The sequence below is a fragment of the Blastocystis sp. subtype 4 genome, assembly GCF_000743755.1.
Source record: "Blastocystis sp. subtype 4 strain WR1 chromosome Unknown seqid_0251, whole genome shotgun sequence".
Taxonomy (NCBI): domain Eukaryota; class Bigyra; order Opalinata; family Blastocystidae; genus Blastocystis; species Blastocystis sp. subtype 4.
Genome location: NW_014569296.1, coordinates 1 through 15,579, shown reverse-complemented (window position 1 = coordinate 15,579; position 15,579 = coordinate 1). Strand labels below are relative to the sequence as shown.

The 15,579-nt window shown below is 40.5% G+C and overlaps 7 protein-coding genes across 7 annotated transcripts; 3 read left to right on the top strand and 4 right to left on the bottom strand.

The window, feature by feature from the left end:
• Positions 1–333: 333 nt before the first annotated feature.
• Positions 334–1,009, bottom strand: JH06_3780 (protein disulfide-isomerase; the record flags this gene model as incomplete). The annotated part of the gene is made up of 3 exons (XM_014670610.1): positions 334–768; positions 798–946; positions 985–1,009. 3 exons carry the CDS (start codon positions 1,007–1,009, stop codon positions 334–336), a joined length of 609 nt encoding a protein of 202 aa, XP_014526096.1.
• An 81-nt stretch (positions 1,010–1,090) lies between these two features.
• JH06_3779 (thioredoxin-related family protein) lies at positions 1,091–1,902 on the bottom strand (the record flags this gene model as incomplete). Its single annotated transcript, XM_014670609.1, has 5 exons — positions 1,091–1,422; positions 1,453–1,522; positions 1,577–1,680; positions 1,712–1,830; positions 1,862–1,902. The coding sequence occupies 5 exons, from the start codon at positions 1,900–1,902 to the stop codon at positions 1,091–1,093; spliced, it is 666 nt and encodes a 221-aa protein (XP_014526095.1).
• Positions 1,903–2,076: 174 nt separating this feature from the next.
• JH06_3778 (vacuolar protein sorting-associated protein) lies at positions 2,077–4,750 on the top strand (the record flags this gene model as incomplete). The annotated part of the gene is made up of 18 exons (XM_014670608.1): positions 2,077–2,232; positions 2,297–2,439; positions 2,469–2,571; positions 2,602–2,718; positions 2,749–2,829; positions 2,860–3,155; positions 3,186–3,234; positions 3,267–3,305; positions 3,335–3,493; positions 3,524–3,631; positions 3,663–3,752; positions 3,783–3,829; positions 3,860–3,914; positions 3,945–4,043; positions 4,074–4,196; positions 4,227–4,377; positions 4,409–4,587; positions 4,619–4,750. 18 exons carry the CDS (start codon positions 2,077–2,079, stop codon positions 4,748–4,750), a joined length of 2,127 nt encoding a protein of 708 aa, XP_014526094.1.
• Positions 4,751–7,365: 2,615 nt separating this feature from the next.
• JH06_3777 (hypothetical protein) lies at positions 7,366–9,144 on the bottom strand (the record flags this gene model as incomplete). The annotated part of the gene is made up of 3 exons (XM_014670607.1): positions 7,366–8,307; positions 8,337–8,457; positions 8,486–9,144. The coding sequence occupies 3 exons, from the start codon at positions 9,142–9,144 to the stop codon at positions 7,366–7,368; spliced, it is 1,722 nt and encodes a 573-aa protein (XP_014526093.1).
• A 1,080-nt stretch (positions 9,145–10,224) lies between these two features.
• On the bottom strand, positions 10,225–11,230 carry JH06_3776 (hypothetical protein; the record flags this gene model as incomplete). The annotated part of the gene is made up of 6 exons (XM_014670606.1): positions 10,225–10,250; positions 10,290–10,422; positions 10,453–10,504; positions 10,534–10,909; positions 10,939–11,059; positions 11,090–11,230. The coding sequence occupies 6 exons, from the start codon at positions 11,228–11,230 to the stop codon at positions 10,225–10,227; spliced, it is 849 nt and encodes a 282-aa protein (XP_014526092.1).
• A 643-nt stretch (positions 11,231–11,873) lies between these two features.
• On the top strand, positions 11,874–13,741 carry JH06_3775 (hypothetical protein; the record flags this gene model as incomplete). The annotated part of the gene is made up of 14 exons (XM_014670605.1): positions 11,874–11,917; positions 11,948–12,016; positions 12,047–12,136; positions 12,165–12,207; positions 12,238–12,261; positions 12,294–12,384; positions 12,415–12,482; positions 12,513–12,635; positions 12,666–12,700; positions 12,731–12,950; positions 12,983–13,044; positions 13,077–13,215; positions 13,246–13,426; positions 13,458–13,741. The coding sequence occupies 14 exons, from the start codon at positions 11,874–11,876 to the stop codon at positions 13,739–13,741; spliced, it is 1,473 nt and encodes a 490-aa protein (XP_014526091.1).
• A 315-nt stretch (positions 13,742–14,056) lies between these two features.
• Positions 14,057–15,548, top strand: JH06_3774 (ribosephosphate pyrophosphokinase; the record flags this gene model as incomplete). The annotated part of the gene is given in 6 exon segments (XM_014670604.1): positions 14,057–14,189; positions 14,223–14,311; positions 14,344–14,396; positions 14,411–14,529; positions 14,560–14,654; positions 14,685–15,548. 6 exon segments carry the CDS (start codon positions 14,057–14,059, stop codon positions 15,546–15,548), a joined length of 1,353 nt encoding a protein of 450 aa, XP_014526090.1.
• Positions 15,549–15,579: the final 31 nt, after the last annotated feature.

The following is a 15,579-nucleotide window of genomic DNA, read 5'->3' as shown; positions in this document are numbered from 1 at the left end:
ACAATGAGAACTATGAAAATCGCTAATCACCTTATCAGCCCATCTCTCGTTACGACGAACCACACGAAGTTTACGAGCAGCACGAATACCACAAGGTTTACTAAACTCGGGTTAAAAACACATTCCTCCACGTTCTTGGATACATATCGATGTGTCCCATCAAATCCAATACTTACCCCTTACCCATGTCTATGAATTAGTGACAGTTTGGAAAAACAAGTTGTGATTCAAAACCCAGCCTTTCAATTTGTAATTAGCAGACTTGTAAAACAGAATGTAACTTCCCCCCACTACAATTCTGTTGATTGAACAAAGAGATATAAATGGACCAATTCACTCGTTTTTACCCAGAATCTCCTTTTCAGCGAATATTAGTTCAGCCTTGTTGAATATGGAATCAATGAGTGAGAGGACCGTCACTACACCACCAATAATGGCAAACAGAGAAGTGATAAAATGGTAAAATGGTTTGTTCACTTCCGATATCACGATTGTCAAAGGATCAAATTCAAAACTGAAAGTCGCTTCAGGATAGTCCTCATCACTGATACCCTTTCCACTATCACTTGTATATTGGAATGTATCGATCATTTCATCCTTTCGAATCAACTTGGTTGGGAACACTTTGAGGATGTGTTCATACGAAGTGTTGGTCGTGAAGACAGGATACTCTTTATCCTTCAGTACATCCATTCCTCGTTGAATCTGCGGAGGAATACGAGAGATTTCATATGGAGTTAAATCATCTCCAAAAGAGAGGTGATTCACCTAACATTAAGATACCCAATAAGGCATACTCGATGTGATACATTGATTTCCGAAGGAAGGATATAAGAATGAGATCCATGACAAGAAATATGGAAATTCCCAGACATTCGAGGAACGATGATGGCTCCTTGGAGTCGACAACCATCTTGACCTGCTGTCATGTTCAACTGAGGCAACTCTATCCAATTACAATGATGAATCAGAACCACCTGATACTGTATATCTGGTCATTTGAAGACATTCTTTAATGAACGAAAGGAAATTATCTACCGTACGTTGTCCTTGGAAATGAAGCCATTTGTTATCGCTTTGGGGAGTATATCTATGTGACACAGAACTCTAACCAATACGCAATAATCGTAGGATAAGCTCGAATGTTGTTCATTCTACAAACATCTGCATTGGCAGGAGAAGTACAATCCACCTTCGCTACAATAACATTATCTTGGAGGGGACCTTGAATAATGCGTTGGGCCACACCCTCATAGATGGGTGCAAGTGCCTGACACCAATGACACCAAGGTGCAAAGAAATTCACAAGAACTACAGGTTTCGATGTAGTGAGGCGTTGGAAATCAGATAGTCCTTTAATCAGTGTACTATATGTTTCACTCGTCATCTTCTCGTAACTACCGAGTTCCTTGTTTTGTTCAACTACACATGAACAACAAAGAGAAAACGCACCTGGGGTAATTTCACGAGAAAATCCATTATCATACACTTGCCAACGACGAATGTTCTGAGTGACATTGATCTATAGTCATTAATTAGGCCAATACAATGCCTTGTGTGTTCCCATCTGATTTACAACGTCCAGAGAAGCATATTCACACGACAACTTAGGCATCGTGATATCAAAACTAATTCGGATGAACTCATCATTGTGCTGCTCAATTGTGTAATCGGTTCTTGCTAGAAATAAACTCAAAGAACTCACTTCTACTCTCCACAGTAAGATAGTTGTTCAACTCAAATCCAATTAATATAGCAACAGTGATATAACACAATATAGTAAGAATAGTACCACAAGTGGAACCTTCAGTCAAATCCGTAGGGACTTTCCTAATCAGAATCACCTGAAACCAATAGGTACCTGAACATATCAAGTTTACGAAGTCGGGATCGGCAACTCATGATGAATAATGCATTGATAGTTTGTGTTTTAACACTATCCAATCTCTGTTGCAGGTTCTAATTTCGAATATATCAATAGGAGCACCGTCAACTCCTTCTCGTTCCTCATTCCGCTAGGATCCTAGAACTTCCGTGGTTATCGCTTCAGTCATGGATCGCATGTTTCTTGTCGAAATGGACTCAATTGAGGATGACGATCAGTATATGAACGAGAGCTTCATCGATGAGGACTCGGGAGAGTTAGATGACGGAGGAGACCTCAGCGACGAGAATGTTGAGGAAGTCATTGATTATGAAGAGATGAAGCGAGATCTCGAGTTATTTCAAAATGTATGGAGGTGGATAGCGATAGTTTTGACCTGTTTTGTGAAAGTGGAATACTAATCTCTTATAGGCTGATCTCGTCAAAGAAGCTCTTGAGAAAGATGTGGATCTTGTAGAATATGGAAGGAAAATCGAAGATGATCTGATGGCTGCTTCTAAGGGATCTGTGGCCGATTACATTGCAGAAAGTGCAAATCTAGCGAATCTCCACAAGTAAGTACAATCCAGTATATGAATAATAGGGACATCGATCTGTGTGATTCCATCTTATTACAAATCCAGGATCTACTACATGTATACCAAAAGGATCTATCGGGTGTGGCAAATGAGATTCGTTCTTTGCAGGTAGTCGTTTGCTGGGTTGTTCATCAGTAGAGTGAAAGTGTAATTCTATCTCAGAAACTACAGAATCGACGAGAAATGGATGGAGTGATTCGTGGTTTTATCAACAAAGTGGCCATCAATCCAAACATGGTTAAGGTGTTGATTGAAGTGGGAACACAGTCAGAATCTAAGTTTTAGGGAGATATTAATGATGAATATGTGGCAACACTCCACAAGTTTGATGCTCAACTTGATTTTGTCGATCAGGATATTGAAGACGTAATCACTGATTTATTGATTCATTTGAAGGAGGAACTACATGTTCGTACAGGTGAAGTTAAAGCCATAAAGGAGGTGAAATCAGATCTCAACATTCTGAAAGCTCAATGCTCATCTCGATTGAAGGATCATATCTACAGCAAGATTCGGTTGATTACTCCAGATTGTGATCTAGAAACCATTCAGAAACAGGAATTGATTGAGATGGCCGGAATCATGGCTTTCTTGAAGAAACACATTCCAAAGACATTCGAGGATGTGAAAAAACAGTATTTAGTGGCTGTAAAGGAGATTATGATGAATCGAATCAAATCGTACCGAGAGCTGTAAGTGATATATTTATCGATGATATATAGTCTTCTGCCTCATGAGATGGTTGTTGGTAGTGTTGAAGATCCTTTGGTGGTATGTCAATGGAAGCATGTTGTGATGTGTAGCATACTCAAAGTGTTGTTCGTAGTTTCCTCAAAAAGAAGGTAATTCTTCATTTCCACTTTCATTCTAGTCCACAAAGTCTCTGAAAGAATATACAACAGAGGGATTTGAACTTGGTACCCGTGTTGAAGTATTGAAGAGCATGCAAGAAGAACCAATGACAGTAACTCCACTCCAAGAGGGTGATGATCCTGATATGGATGCTGTTGTTTCCTTCCGGAATCAAATTGTGTGAATGAATTGGCATTGTTAGAAATAGAGGCTTTTTATGGATTCAGCTTCAGCAGAGTATCAGTTCTTGAAAGGATTCTTTGGTGTTGAAGATTCCTCTCTCTTTGATGAAGAATTCAAGGATGTGTGCAAATATGTTTGGATTTTTGGAATTCCTTATTTTGTAGTTCAGTACACAAATTTTGGATTGGGCATCTGCCTCTGTGGATATATTTGGAGTACTCTTGGTAGCAATGCAGATTCAGAGTGTAATGAATGTGGAAGTGAATATGAATGTTGATTGGTAGGCTCTTCAGAACAGCGAATATCCTATCTTGATTGATTTCTGGCTTCCGTGAGACTAGTCAAGGAGTATTAGGAATAGATTGCGTGATAAAGTATTGGCAAGATTCGGAGCGATTTTGGACAAACATATTACGGTAGTAAAATAGTGGGTATTTTAGGAATAGTCTGTGAAAACAGCTCAATCACAAGTTAAGTCTCTTGAAATCACAGAATCCTTACACTATTCTGTTAAGAGATTCACAGCTGTTTCAACTGGAGGTTATGTGATATTGGGAGTTTCATTTCATAATTAGTATCTTGGTCAAATGTTCAGTGATCTCCTCCTTGAGAAGAGTAAATGGAAGACACCTCTAGACCTGTTGAGTACAGAAGTGTGTGTAATGATTGAGAAGTTCAGTGAACAAGTGAACGAAGAAGTGAATGAGATGATGGGATGTCACAAGTAGCATACAACTCTCTATCTCATGAATAATGCTTGTTTCATTCTGTCTTCATGGAAAGCACAAGGAATAACAATTGATGAAGAGAATGCAGTGAGTAAACTGTTTGATGAACGAGTTACTGTATATCTGGAAGACACAATGAGTGAGCATATGAGTAATGAAGAGATTAGTGGAATTAGGATTAGCATTCTTATACGAATTTGTAAAGAGAAATGAGAAGAAGAAGGGATCACAGTTAAAGTTATCAAGTAATGAGATGAAAGGACTGAAGTTGTACAAAGAGAATTATAAGGACGGTGTGGCTGAAATGCATCAAACTATTAGGAGTGAAATGAATTGGTATGGTTTGGAAGTCTACAAAGCAGTATGAGGGTACATAGAGAATTCATATGTAGTTTGTGAAAATGGTCACAGAGTATCATACCAAGTATATTCAAATTCTTGGTGGTACTTCTTTTGTGAAGGAATTAGTCCCTGTTAAACATATTGTTAATGAAGCAACGAAGTACAGTGTGGAATATGAATGAAGATTCATTGTTTAATAACACACAAGAAGAACAGAAAACTATAGAACTTTGATTCGTTTCTCATCATGATCCACTATTTCTTCCTTAATGGGTGTGGGAGTGACACTTGGAACGTCTTGACTTTCCATCTCATCTCCTACTTCTAATCGAACAGCTCCTCGTTGTATCACTTGCTCTTCTGTAAGCAATTCAATCTTCTTTGCATTCTCTCCTACACAACACTTTGGACAGTAAAAGCTTCTTCCTTCACTCACTTCTACAAACTGTCCTTTGTATGTGGTCAGAAAGTTTAAATATTTTGTCTCAGCAAAGCCAATACAGAAAGGATGGAACCATTGGGAACAACCATCACAACACACCATATATTCCTGAGACTCTCCATCCTTCACTGCACACAGACAATAGAATGACTCTGGTTGCTTGATCATTTGTCGATAGCGCTCAGTATCTGTGAGTCGAGTCACCAAACGTGTTAGATCCAAAGCATCCTTTGCTACCATTGCTCCTAATTCTTGTTCTTCCTGATTTGGTGACAAATACACGTATGCTAACAAATTGATGAAAATCACGCGAATTTCTGTCACAATTGACTCCAAATTAAAGAACTGATGACGCTGACAACGAGAGAAAAAGCTTTGAACTGTTGCATTCTCCGATGTGAAGTCATTCCACTCACTATAACGAGGCAATTCACCCATGTCAATCTGACGCTGGAGTCGCAGAATCACATTCTGACTATTGTCAAGCAAAAGAGGACCACAACGACTGTCTCGTAACCATTCAACCACACGACGTAATGCCACCTCATATCGAGCTCGAGGTTTGGTTGTGAATGCCAACGGCTGGATACGTGGCTTCGAACGACCTGTATTGTGAAGACGTTCTCGTTTCTTCTGTTTCCGCTCTCGCTTCTTCCTCAATCGCTCCAATCCTTGTGCCTGGGATGCTTCCAATCCCTCTTGACGTCGGGAACGGCGAACTCGACTCGAAGGGCTCAGAGTGTATCCATGGTCTTCATTCTTCCGACGTCTTCCTATGGTAATTTCATGATTCTCTCCAATTGGTGACTGGTATCCTTCAGCACGTTTGTGAGGAACATCACGACCTTGACAGCCTCCAGAGTGATGGAAACAGTGGATGAAAAAGACTTTATCGACTAGTAATTCATCGAGTGATGCTCCATTGTGACCAGGCTTGTTATTCCAAAACAAATCCAACTCATAACGAAGTGCACATGTTGCATGAACATGACGGGAACAACCACTACAACAGCAAGGAACAGTACCACATCGCCTTCGGCATAACTGACATACTGAACTCTTCTGTTGAGGTTTCATTTCTGAGAGATCGATCAGATACCGATTCTGATTGACATGAGAGCGAAGATGAGCATAAGGGGATTGAACCAACGTGAAAGGTGCTTTCCTGTCTGGAACTTTATTAGAAGCAGAAGATGCTGGAAGAGGAATTAACACTGTCTCTTCCTTCACAGGATTCTCAGGTAACACAGACTCAGGAAGAGGAACACGGTGAAGTTGTGAACACTGGGGATGTGTATTTATCACTTGAACATCAGGATGCCACAATGCACAACACACATGGGCATACTTCCCTGGCTCAAGAGTAGGCATCATAGCTCCCTTGCTGTATCCGCATATGCAACAATAGACCTGACTACGTAATTCATGAAGCCTATCCAAAATAGGACAAGAACTTCCATTTTCCCAATCATTCTCACCAGATTCATTCATTGCTGTTTCCTTTGGAACCAAATGAAGGAGATCTGTGACTCCTAATTTCTCCATCAGGATATCTTCACAGACATTACAGAACCAGTCATCTTTGGGAAGTGAAGTAACATCATAGCAACTCTGATGAACAGCAGCATTGCATCCATCACAGAATAGAATCATATTACCAAAGTCACTATTTCCATCTCCACATACTTCACATGTAGCATCATTATCTTCTTCTTCTTCTACTCGAATTAACTCTGGACGCTTCTCGTAAGTATATTCCCGAAGTTCTCCTTGAAGTCGATTGCATGTATCAATCAATCTTAACGTTTCATTTGTATTCGGCTCAGCAGCAGCTAAACAAACAACAAGATTTGCTAATGCTTTATCATTCTCACACATAGTTTGATAAAGTTCTTCTTGTGTTCGTTCCAGTTCACGTTCCACTTCATTACTATCAATACAACGAGGAGTTGAATCACATGTAGCAAACACAGCATGATCCACCTTCAAATCTGATTCTGTTGACAACGAACTCTCTTCTAGATTTGGAAGAGCCTTCTCCACGAAATGAGGAATGGAGTCGTGAACATAAAAATGACGAGAGGCGTCAAATGGTTCACATACACGGCTCAAATCTGTTATTACTTGAGATGCAACAGCTGGTTGGAACCACTGTGGGTATTCCTTCTGAATGAACTGATGCAATGGAGCAAAAGAAGTTACATCACTACCTTGAACCTGGAAAGTACCTCGAAAACTGGCTTGAAGATGAAGTGGAGTGGATTGTGAATTTGAAGTAGAAGAAGGGACTTGAGAAGGTAGAGAAGGCAGGGTACATAGAAGAGTGGCTCTGTAACCAGGAGCTATCCGTTAGTCTCATTCATCAATCCTACGAATATGTCGTAGCATCGTATTCTGCGCACTGAAGTCTGTTATAGAAAGTTGCATAGGTGTATAGTGACGTCCTTCAGGACGAGGAAGTGCTTTCATATCAAATTGATTGGTATAGAATGTGATCGAATTACTTGTACTATCACAGCATCCCATTGTCATTCCACATTTCTTACCATGAAGAAATGCTAGTGATAACAACATTGCACCAGTGTATGGCTCAGCTTCTACTCCATACTGCTCCATGTATCCAGGATGTGTACTTTCAGAAACACGTTGCAGTGTACACACATACACTGCACGTACAGCTTCACGTTGCTTTCCTGTACATGGATAATACCACATCAGATAATAATGAACCATTCCCACGGGAATCTGCTCACCACAAGGAGAACATCGTTCCGCAAGAATGACAAACTCATTCTTCTCAACAAAAGTTCCACTATAATCACTCTCACAACTGAAAGTTGGATTGATAGTGTTCAAACGTAGCAACCATGGAATGTCAGATCGAAAGGCTTGTCGGAATCGAGTGTGTGAACACACCCCCAACACCTGAGCCCAATGAACAAACACTTCATCGATAAACATATCATGAGACTCACGTAAGTCTGCGAAATCATTTATATCAAAGCCTTGAAAGCGCTGTACTTGTGTTCGTTTCAATGATGAATTTGCTGACATCTGATGAGGTGTAGCAGCATAAGTCCGTATGGTTGTTTCTATTGGAACACTTGTGGTCTTAACAGGCTTTCGTAAGCCCAATGCAGGGATCAAAAAGAGACTCCCATTCTGGAGAAGATGAATCTTGGACGATACAGGGAGATGGAGAAGGTCCGTCTCCAGTAATCCCTTGGCTACTGCCATCAATTGAGGAGAAATCCAGTCATCTGGAGGAGTTGATGATTGAAATGGCTTTGGTATGATCTAGCATGACATCAGTATCTCATTATTACCTGAGCAAAATGAAAGAGTGATGAAAGATATGTCGTAGTTGGTTTGATCACATAGATATAACGCAATAATTGCCAGAAATCTGTAGACAGGAACTGTGAACCCTTATCAAACGGTTTCAATCTGCATTTCATCTTCATAACACAATTACTTCGTCAATATAGTAGTTGGAATCTCTGGCTCTTCCTTCTTAACCTTCTTACGTCGGTTCTGACGTTTCCTCTTCTTCTCCGGAGTTGAAGTAACAGATTTGGCTCGATTCTTAGCTTCTTTCAGTTTGCTGTGCTGAGCACAATAACTCAGATATCTGAAGCGACCATGTTTCTCATCCGATGTCAACAGATATCCTGCTTTCGACGCACAGAATGGATGATAGGCCATTGAACAATTACGGGAATTACACTGAATACAGCCAGCTCCCTTCTGTCCACAAATACAGCAGATAAGTTGTGCTCTCTCTGGATCGATCTGATTCATTCCTCGTACCAATACCTCTGGACCATTCAAATCCAGAGATAACTCTGGAGTATAATAGACACAGATTAAATGAATGTAACGTCCATCCAGAGTACGATGCATTGCACCTCCTTCATGTAAACACAAACAACAACGGGTTTCTTGTGGTAGACGACCCTGACGACAGACAGAGCATAACCACTCACCTTCTGGAAGCTTGGATATTCCGTAACAACCTTGATGAACAGCAATATTACATTGATCACAAAAAACCAACATGTCATCAGGTTCGCTGTAACCCATTCCACAGATATCACAGACCTCTCCATCATCCTCACTATCTTCAGGAGTCATAGGAGCAGGCTGAACAATCTGTTGTCCAGTCTCTTGTGGTTGAGGTGGTTGTGGGTTCTGTTGAAGTGGAGGGATACTCTGCTTCAACTGAGGCTTAGAATCGTTTCCCACTTCACCTGGGCGCTGCGAACGAGGGTACTTCATTGCGCGTAGCACAATACTTCGATGATGTGGACAACCAATTCCTCTTGCTATAGTGTCTGCAATCGCATGGTGAAGTTGATAACACTGCTTGTAGCACAAAGGATGACAAGTTGCCTTACATTGAGGAACTCTACAAGGAATTTGGTATCCTCCCGTCTCTCCACAAATAAAACAAGACGATGCAGAACGAATCTGGAAGTCGAGAGAAAAGGAGGGGAGCAATGTCCGAATAAACAGACTCAAGTCATTGATTCCAGTCTTTCGTGTTCCTGAATATCCAGACATCCATTGAAGATAACAACCTATAAAAACCTCTTCCGTGACAAAGTAACAATTCTTATCCACAATTGGCTTGTCATTTCGCAGATCCGCATGTACTATCGAGTTACAGTTCCTGAGATACTGATTTAATGCCAAAACGCAAAACCCATGAACCCAGACTCGCTCAGTAACACCTACCACTTATCCACACGAAGAATCACTACAGAAGAAGAGTTGTGTTGAATCCGTTTTTCCACAAAGAACACATCTTAGCTTATCACGAGAAGTAATTCCAGATTTGCAGATATCACACATCCACTTGTATTCTGGCATCGAATTAACACATTCTATATGAACCTAGATGATGATTAGTCAAAACAACGTCCTAGTGACAAACTTCACATATAATTCACTCCACACTGTTACTGAAACATGTGTATCAATAATCAACTATATACCTGTTGGTTGCATACAGAACAGCGAATTACAGTTCCAGAACCCTCACAATAGCAGACTTTGTCTTCTGAAGGGACTGAACTTGTATTTCTCATGGAGTTGGCTGGAATAGACTCCATGTTTTCTAGAAATAGATATTTGTTATTTGGCGGCAAAGTCACTTCTTGACTATCTATCTCACAATCCTTTATTTGTATTCAATTGGTTCAGATATGTATATCATTGAGATAAACTCAAATCCCGCGCTAGTAATCAACAAACACATTAACCTAAATTGAAACTACAAGCAGTCAAGCGATGCTGATCTGCCTTAGAGGCAATAAATTCGTCAACGGATACATCATGCATCAGAAGAGCATTTTCTTCATCTTCATCAGGATAATAATCCTTGTCGATGGTAACTAGGACATTCCCATTCTAAGAATAAGCGTTTGTGAAGACAACTACAATAACTAACGAATAGGCATCAGAAACATCAACAACTTCCTGAATAGCCGAGCTACATCATGATACCATATGATTCCATACATTTGCTGGATTGAAGGGTGAAAGAAAACGATAAAAGGACTTTGGATCTGCCCTGAATGGAAGAGATGGATTATTTTTGATATTACGAGGGTATAGAACTCCATATACTTCCAATACTTTACTTCAAGCGTTCTCTGTTTCTGAGAAGCAATCTCACATTCAAGGCCACGCTGAAAGAGGTAATCTGAGAAGGAAAAGGACGAGTGAGGAATGGGGAAATAGATATCGTTCTCGGTTTTATAGAATTGTCGTGATGTGGATTTCGTGGATCCTGAAACAGTAGGCTCATCCTCAGTAGTAAGGTCCATGATTTCCTTTTCATCCACTGTTTCATACTGTTCAAGATTCAAGAAGCAATCCTGTTTTACGAAAATGTCTAATATTGAGTAAAGATCTTAGATCTACTTTCAGCATCGGGTGGTGATTTATTCAACTGAACCTGGATATACTCATCCCAAACCAAATCAGTAACGTTGATATACTTGGAACAGATAGGACATGAACCTCCTCCCTTATTTTTGTACAACTATCTCATTAGTAGGGAAGATAAGCTTACTTCAAGAAAGGAGTCACGATCAAAGAAACGTAAATGGCAACAGTTGCGACCTCGGACAGGGTAGATTACTTTAGAGAAGGAAATTGGACATAAACAAGAGACAATACATGAAAACTCAATCACATCATTGCAATCACTCATGTCCAATCAGAAAACTCCCCAAGACTTCGTGGATAGGATCTTTCGAATCTCTTCAACTGAATCAGAAGAATCAAACTTTTGCCGAATAATCACGGGGATCCTTAAGACACAATCATGAAGCACTATTCTCACTCTCCAGAAAGGTAGGATAATCGATAATCCATGATCATTGTTGTAGGATCAAGTTAGAATGAATCCGTTTTACTCTGATCACAATAAAACCGAGAATGACTCTGATAAAGAAGTGGACGAGGATATGGAGTCTGTAAGTGAGCAGGAAGACAAGAAGAAAAAGAAGACAAGGTAAGACGAGATTCTTGTTTGTTGATGTGTAGCTCAAAAAAGGACAAATCCACAAAGTCAAAAGTGATAATCCATTGTTAAGTGTTATTGTAGACATCAGGAAAGAAACATAAGAAAGAGAAGAAGGCAAAGAAGGAGAGCTCTGTGAGTTGAAGAATCCACACCTAATCCTTAGTCTTCAGACAGTTCGTCGGACAGTTCATCCGATGATAGCAGTGATTTTGCAAAGAGTAGTTAATAGGAGACATTGTGATCAGTAGAGAAGAAATCTGCGAATAAACCGAAAGCTATTACAGATAGTGATCGTACGAAAGTAATTTCTCCTCTTGTTGACGGAGATATGAAAGTGGTAAAGAAAGTGTTGAAACTTCTCACTCTCTTCCGGTTGGTTTTTAATTCATGTTTGATGTCTAGAGAAGATGAATTGAACGAGAAGAAGTTGATTTCGAAACTCATCAAACTTTGTGGAATTGAAACCGCCAAGTATTTATAAATGATATTTTTAACTCCTAGAGCGATTGTATCGAAGCCAGAACTACTTTTTACCGAGTCTGAGTTGATTAGTAAGGTATCCACTGCTGTGGAGACTTACAACTGGCCAAAGTAGAAATGATGACTCTTTCTCATTTAGTCTTCTCACTTCGATTGAAGATCAATTGAAAGAGGAGCATTATGTTTGGGATGATGATAGGTCTGATTCATAGGAAGATAAGGATGACGAGGTGACAGTGAGTTCAGGTTTAAAGCTCTTATTGAATAGAAGAAACTGGTTGAAGATTACAATGATGTGCGTAAGAATGGAACCAAGCTTCGTAAGAAGCTTCTAGCAGTGATGAAGCGAATGGATAAGAGTAGATTCAGATCTCTCAATGAAGTGATAGAGTCTCCTGATTACAAGAAACTACGTGAGCTGAAGAAGACCATGGAATCACTCCAGGAAGAATGTGATGTGAGATCATGATCTCTTATTCACTTCTAGCGTTGTGTGGATACCGCAGAGTTGGATGTGGAGGAACTGGGTGAGTTAATCCTTCAGTACTCAGAGAGTATTACTTCATTGTTCTCGATGTTAAGTGGTCCTCTTGATATTCAAGAGTCTTCTGTAATGATTATTCATGATTATGAGAAGTAGGACAGTGATAGTGATGGTCCAAAGAAGCATAAAAAGTATTGATTTTGAACGATGATGATAGACAGGATTCATATGCCAAAGTTTGATGATGATAGTGATGATGATAGTGAAAAGCAACGTGTTCGCATCCGGAATCGGAAAGCTGTGTATAAAACAGTAATCAAAGAAGCAAATGGAAAACTATCCATGTCTCATATCACTCTAGAACCACGTGCTCAAGCAGGAATTCCTCTTTCTGTGAAGAAGGATGAAGTAGTTGGTTTTTGTTGGAAGGAAGAGACAGGAGTAAGATATGAACTGATTGATTGATTTAATAGTCTCGTATGCTGTTCAGAAGTATTCTCTCTATTGATGACAAAGAGACTGATGCTATTGAAGTGTGAGTTATGAACTCTCTTTCTTTACTTGAAGAGTTCCCCTTCAAGTACGTATCTCAGAGTATCACATGATCTTCCGTGTTCCTTCTACTGGTGTGTTGCATCTTGGTTGGGATAACAGTCTCTCAATTCGCAAGTATAAGGAAATTGATGTCTTTGTCAAACGATTTAATGTTCCTATTATCATCAGTCATTACGTCTAGGCAGATGTAGCTGATCAGGTTATGACGGCTGAAATGAAACGGCAGGAAGCATGGCGACAGGTGGAGAAGAGTGATCTTACTGAAGGAAATATGGAAGGGGGCCAATTAACTCTTAAACTTACAGAGCGTGTGATGACTGCGGATGGTGTGAAATACACTTGTCACTGTGATTGGGAGAATTGTGTGGATTCCCGTGGTTTTGTCATTTGTAGCGAATCTCGGAATTAAAACACAATGGGATGTCCAGTATCCTTATCTTGTGTGGCTGGAATGGTATCAAACACTGAAAGCAAAGTATCCTTCGCGCATTAATGGAATGTCTCCTTTTTCTGGAACGGCATTTATCACTACCAAGGCTGTTGTAGAAGATCGTCTTACGAAGATTAACAGATTCTTCCAGGATTTGGTACTGGATCAATTCATGATGGATACTCCTGAGGTTGTCAGCTGGTTCCGATGTCAGGAGAATATTCGTCATGTAAAACATATCCTTTGATCCGTTTCCTAAGGTTCCTTCATTTCACGAGAACATTATGAGAAGTACAAGATTGAACGAGAACGGAAGCAGAAGGAAGAAGAAGAAGCAGAGAAGAAGAGGCAGGAGGAAGCACAGAACCATGCGACTGTGAATGAAGAGCAGATGTTTGATCCTCTTTCTTATCTTTGTGAGTAGTGATACAGTTGTTTGGTGTTTGTGTTATAATCTGAAACAAGTCTCTATTGCAGAGATAAATAAATAGGGTATTAAAACGGAGAACTGCCCCAATTAATAAGGGGTCATTCAAGAAAACCCTAGATTCAAGGATTTACCATGTTCTCAAGAGTTGCTTCTTCTTACAGCGCTCACTTTGGCAAGTACTTCTCCAAGTTCTCGCATTCTGCCAACAGATTGAGTCATTTCGTCAATCAGTCATCTCGATCCTATTCTACAGGTTCTGCGGCATGTAGGTTGATTGATGCATCCAATTATCTATTAGTTTCTCCTTTCCAACTGGGTTTCGCTGTTGCGGCTGGTCTTGGATGCGGTGCTGCTCTTCTGTATGGGAATCGTCTGTTTGCTGTTGAGGTAACCACTTGGAGATGGGGGTTGATGCACAGGATAAGGAACCCTTGAACATTTCTTGCTCGGATCCTCACTGTCCTTGCCAGGTGTCTCATTGAATAGTGATGCAAGTCTGCATCCTTGTACTCTTGAACACCATTTCGTTCCTGGTTGTCATGAACTGAAGATTGTTTCGGGAAACAGTAACCGTGCTCTTGCAGATCGTGTTGCGAAATGTTTGGGTAGAGGTTAATGGAAACAGTAATTTCAAGGTACTGAAGTGGCTGATTGTGCTGTGGGTCGTTTCAACGATGGAGAAATCTCTGTTCAGATGAAAGAGAGTGTTCGTGGCAAGGATGTGTATGTGGTATGAATAGTTCGTATTCTTTCTCCTTAGATCCAATCTCTTTGCGCTCCAACTAATGATAATCTTCTTGAGCTCGTCTTCATGCTCAGTGCTGTTCGTCGTGCCTCTGCTAAGCGTGTCACTAGCATCATTCCCTTCTTTTCCTATCGTCAGAACCTCCAGCATGTGAATGGTCTTCCTGAAGGTACCTCATTCGTATTCAGTAGTGCAGCTGAGGTTGCTAAGATGCTGGAGGTGGTGGGCGTGGACTATGTGATGTTGGTGGATATGGAAGCTCGTAGTAATGTCAGTAAGCTTGATGGTGGTCTCTTCAGCAATCGTACTCCTGTGGAGGTGTTGGATGCTTCAAGTCTGATTTTCAACCATCTCAAACACAAGATTGACCCCACTCGCAAGATTGTGGTTCTGACACCCCATCCAAAGGACTTGCCACGTGCTGCTCTCGTGAAGAAACAATTATCCGAGTTCTATCCTGGCCTGGATATTCGAGCGATGGAAGGTGAGTATGTGACTCAGATCCTTCAAGGAGAAGAGGACTGGGAAGTGGAGGATATGCGGAATCCTGAGACTCTGAAGAACTGTGATGTTATCATTGTTGACTTTGCTGTGGCTTCTGGTAAGACCATGACTCGTTGGGCCAACTATGTGAAGAGCAAGGGAGCTAACCGTGTGTTGGGTCTGGTGTCCCATGGATTGCTGTTGAACCAGGCACCTGAAGCGATTCAGATATCTGCTTTGGAGGAGTTGATGGTTCTGGATACAGTACCAATTCCACAAGAGAAGATTGATCGCTGTAACAAGCTTCGTGTGATTTCTGTAGGACCGATGATCGCTCAGGCTATCAAGGACATTCACTATGTGGATAAGCAGCGATTTGTGTTTAAGGAAGAATGAGTTGATTTATGATTATTTAAGGTATTTGTTG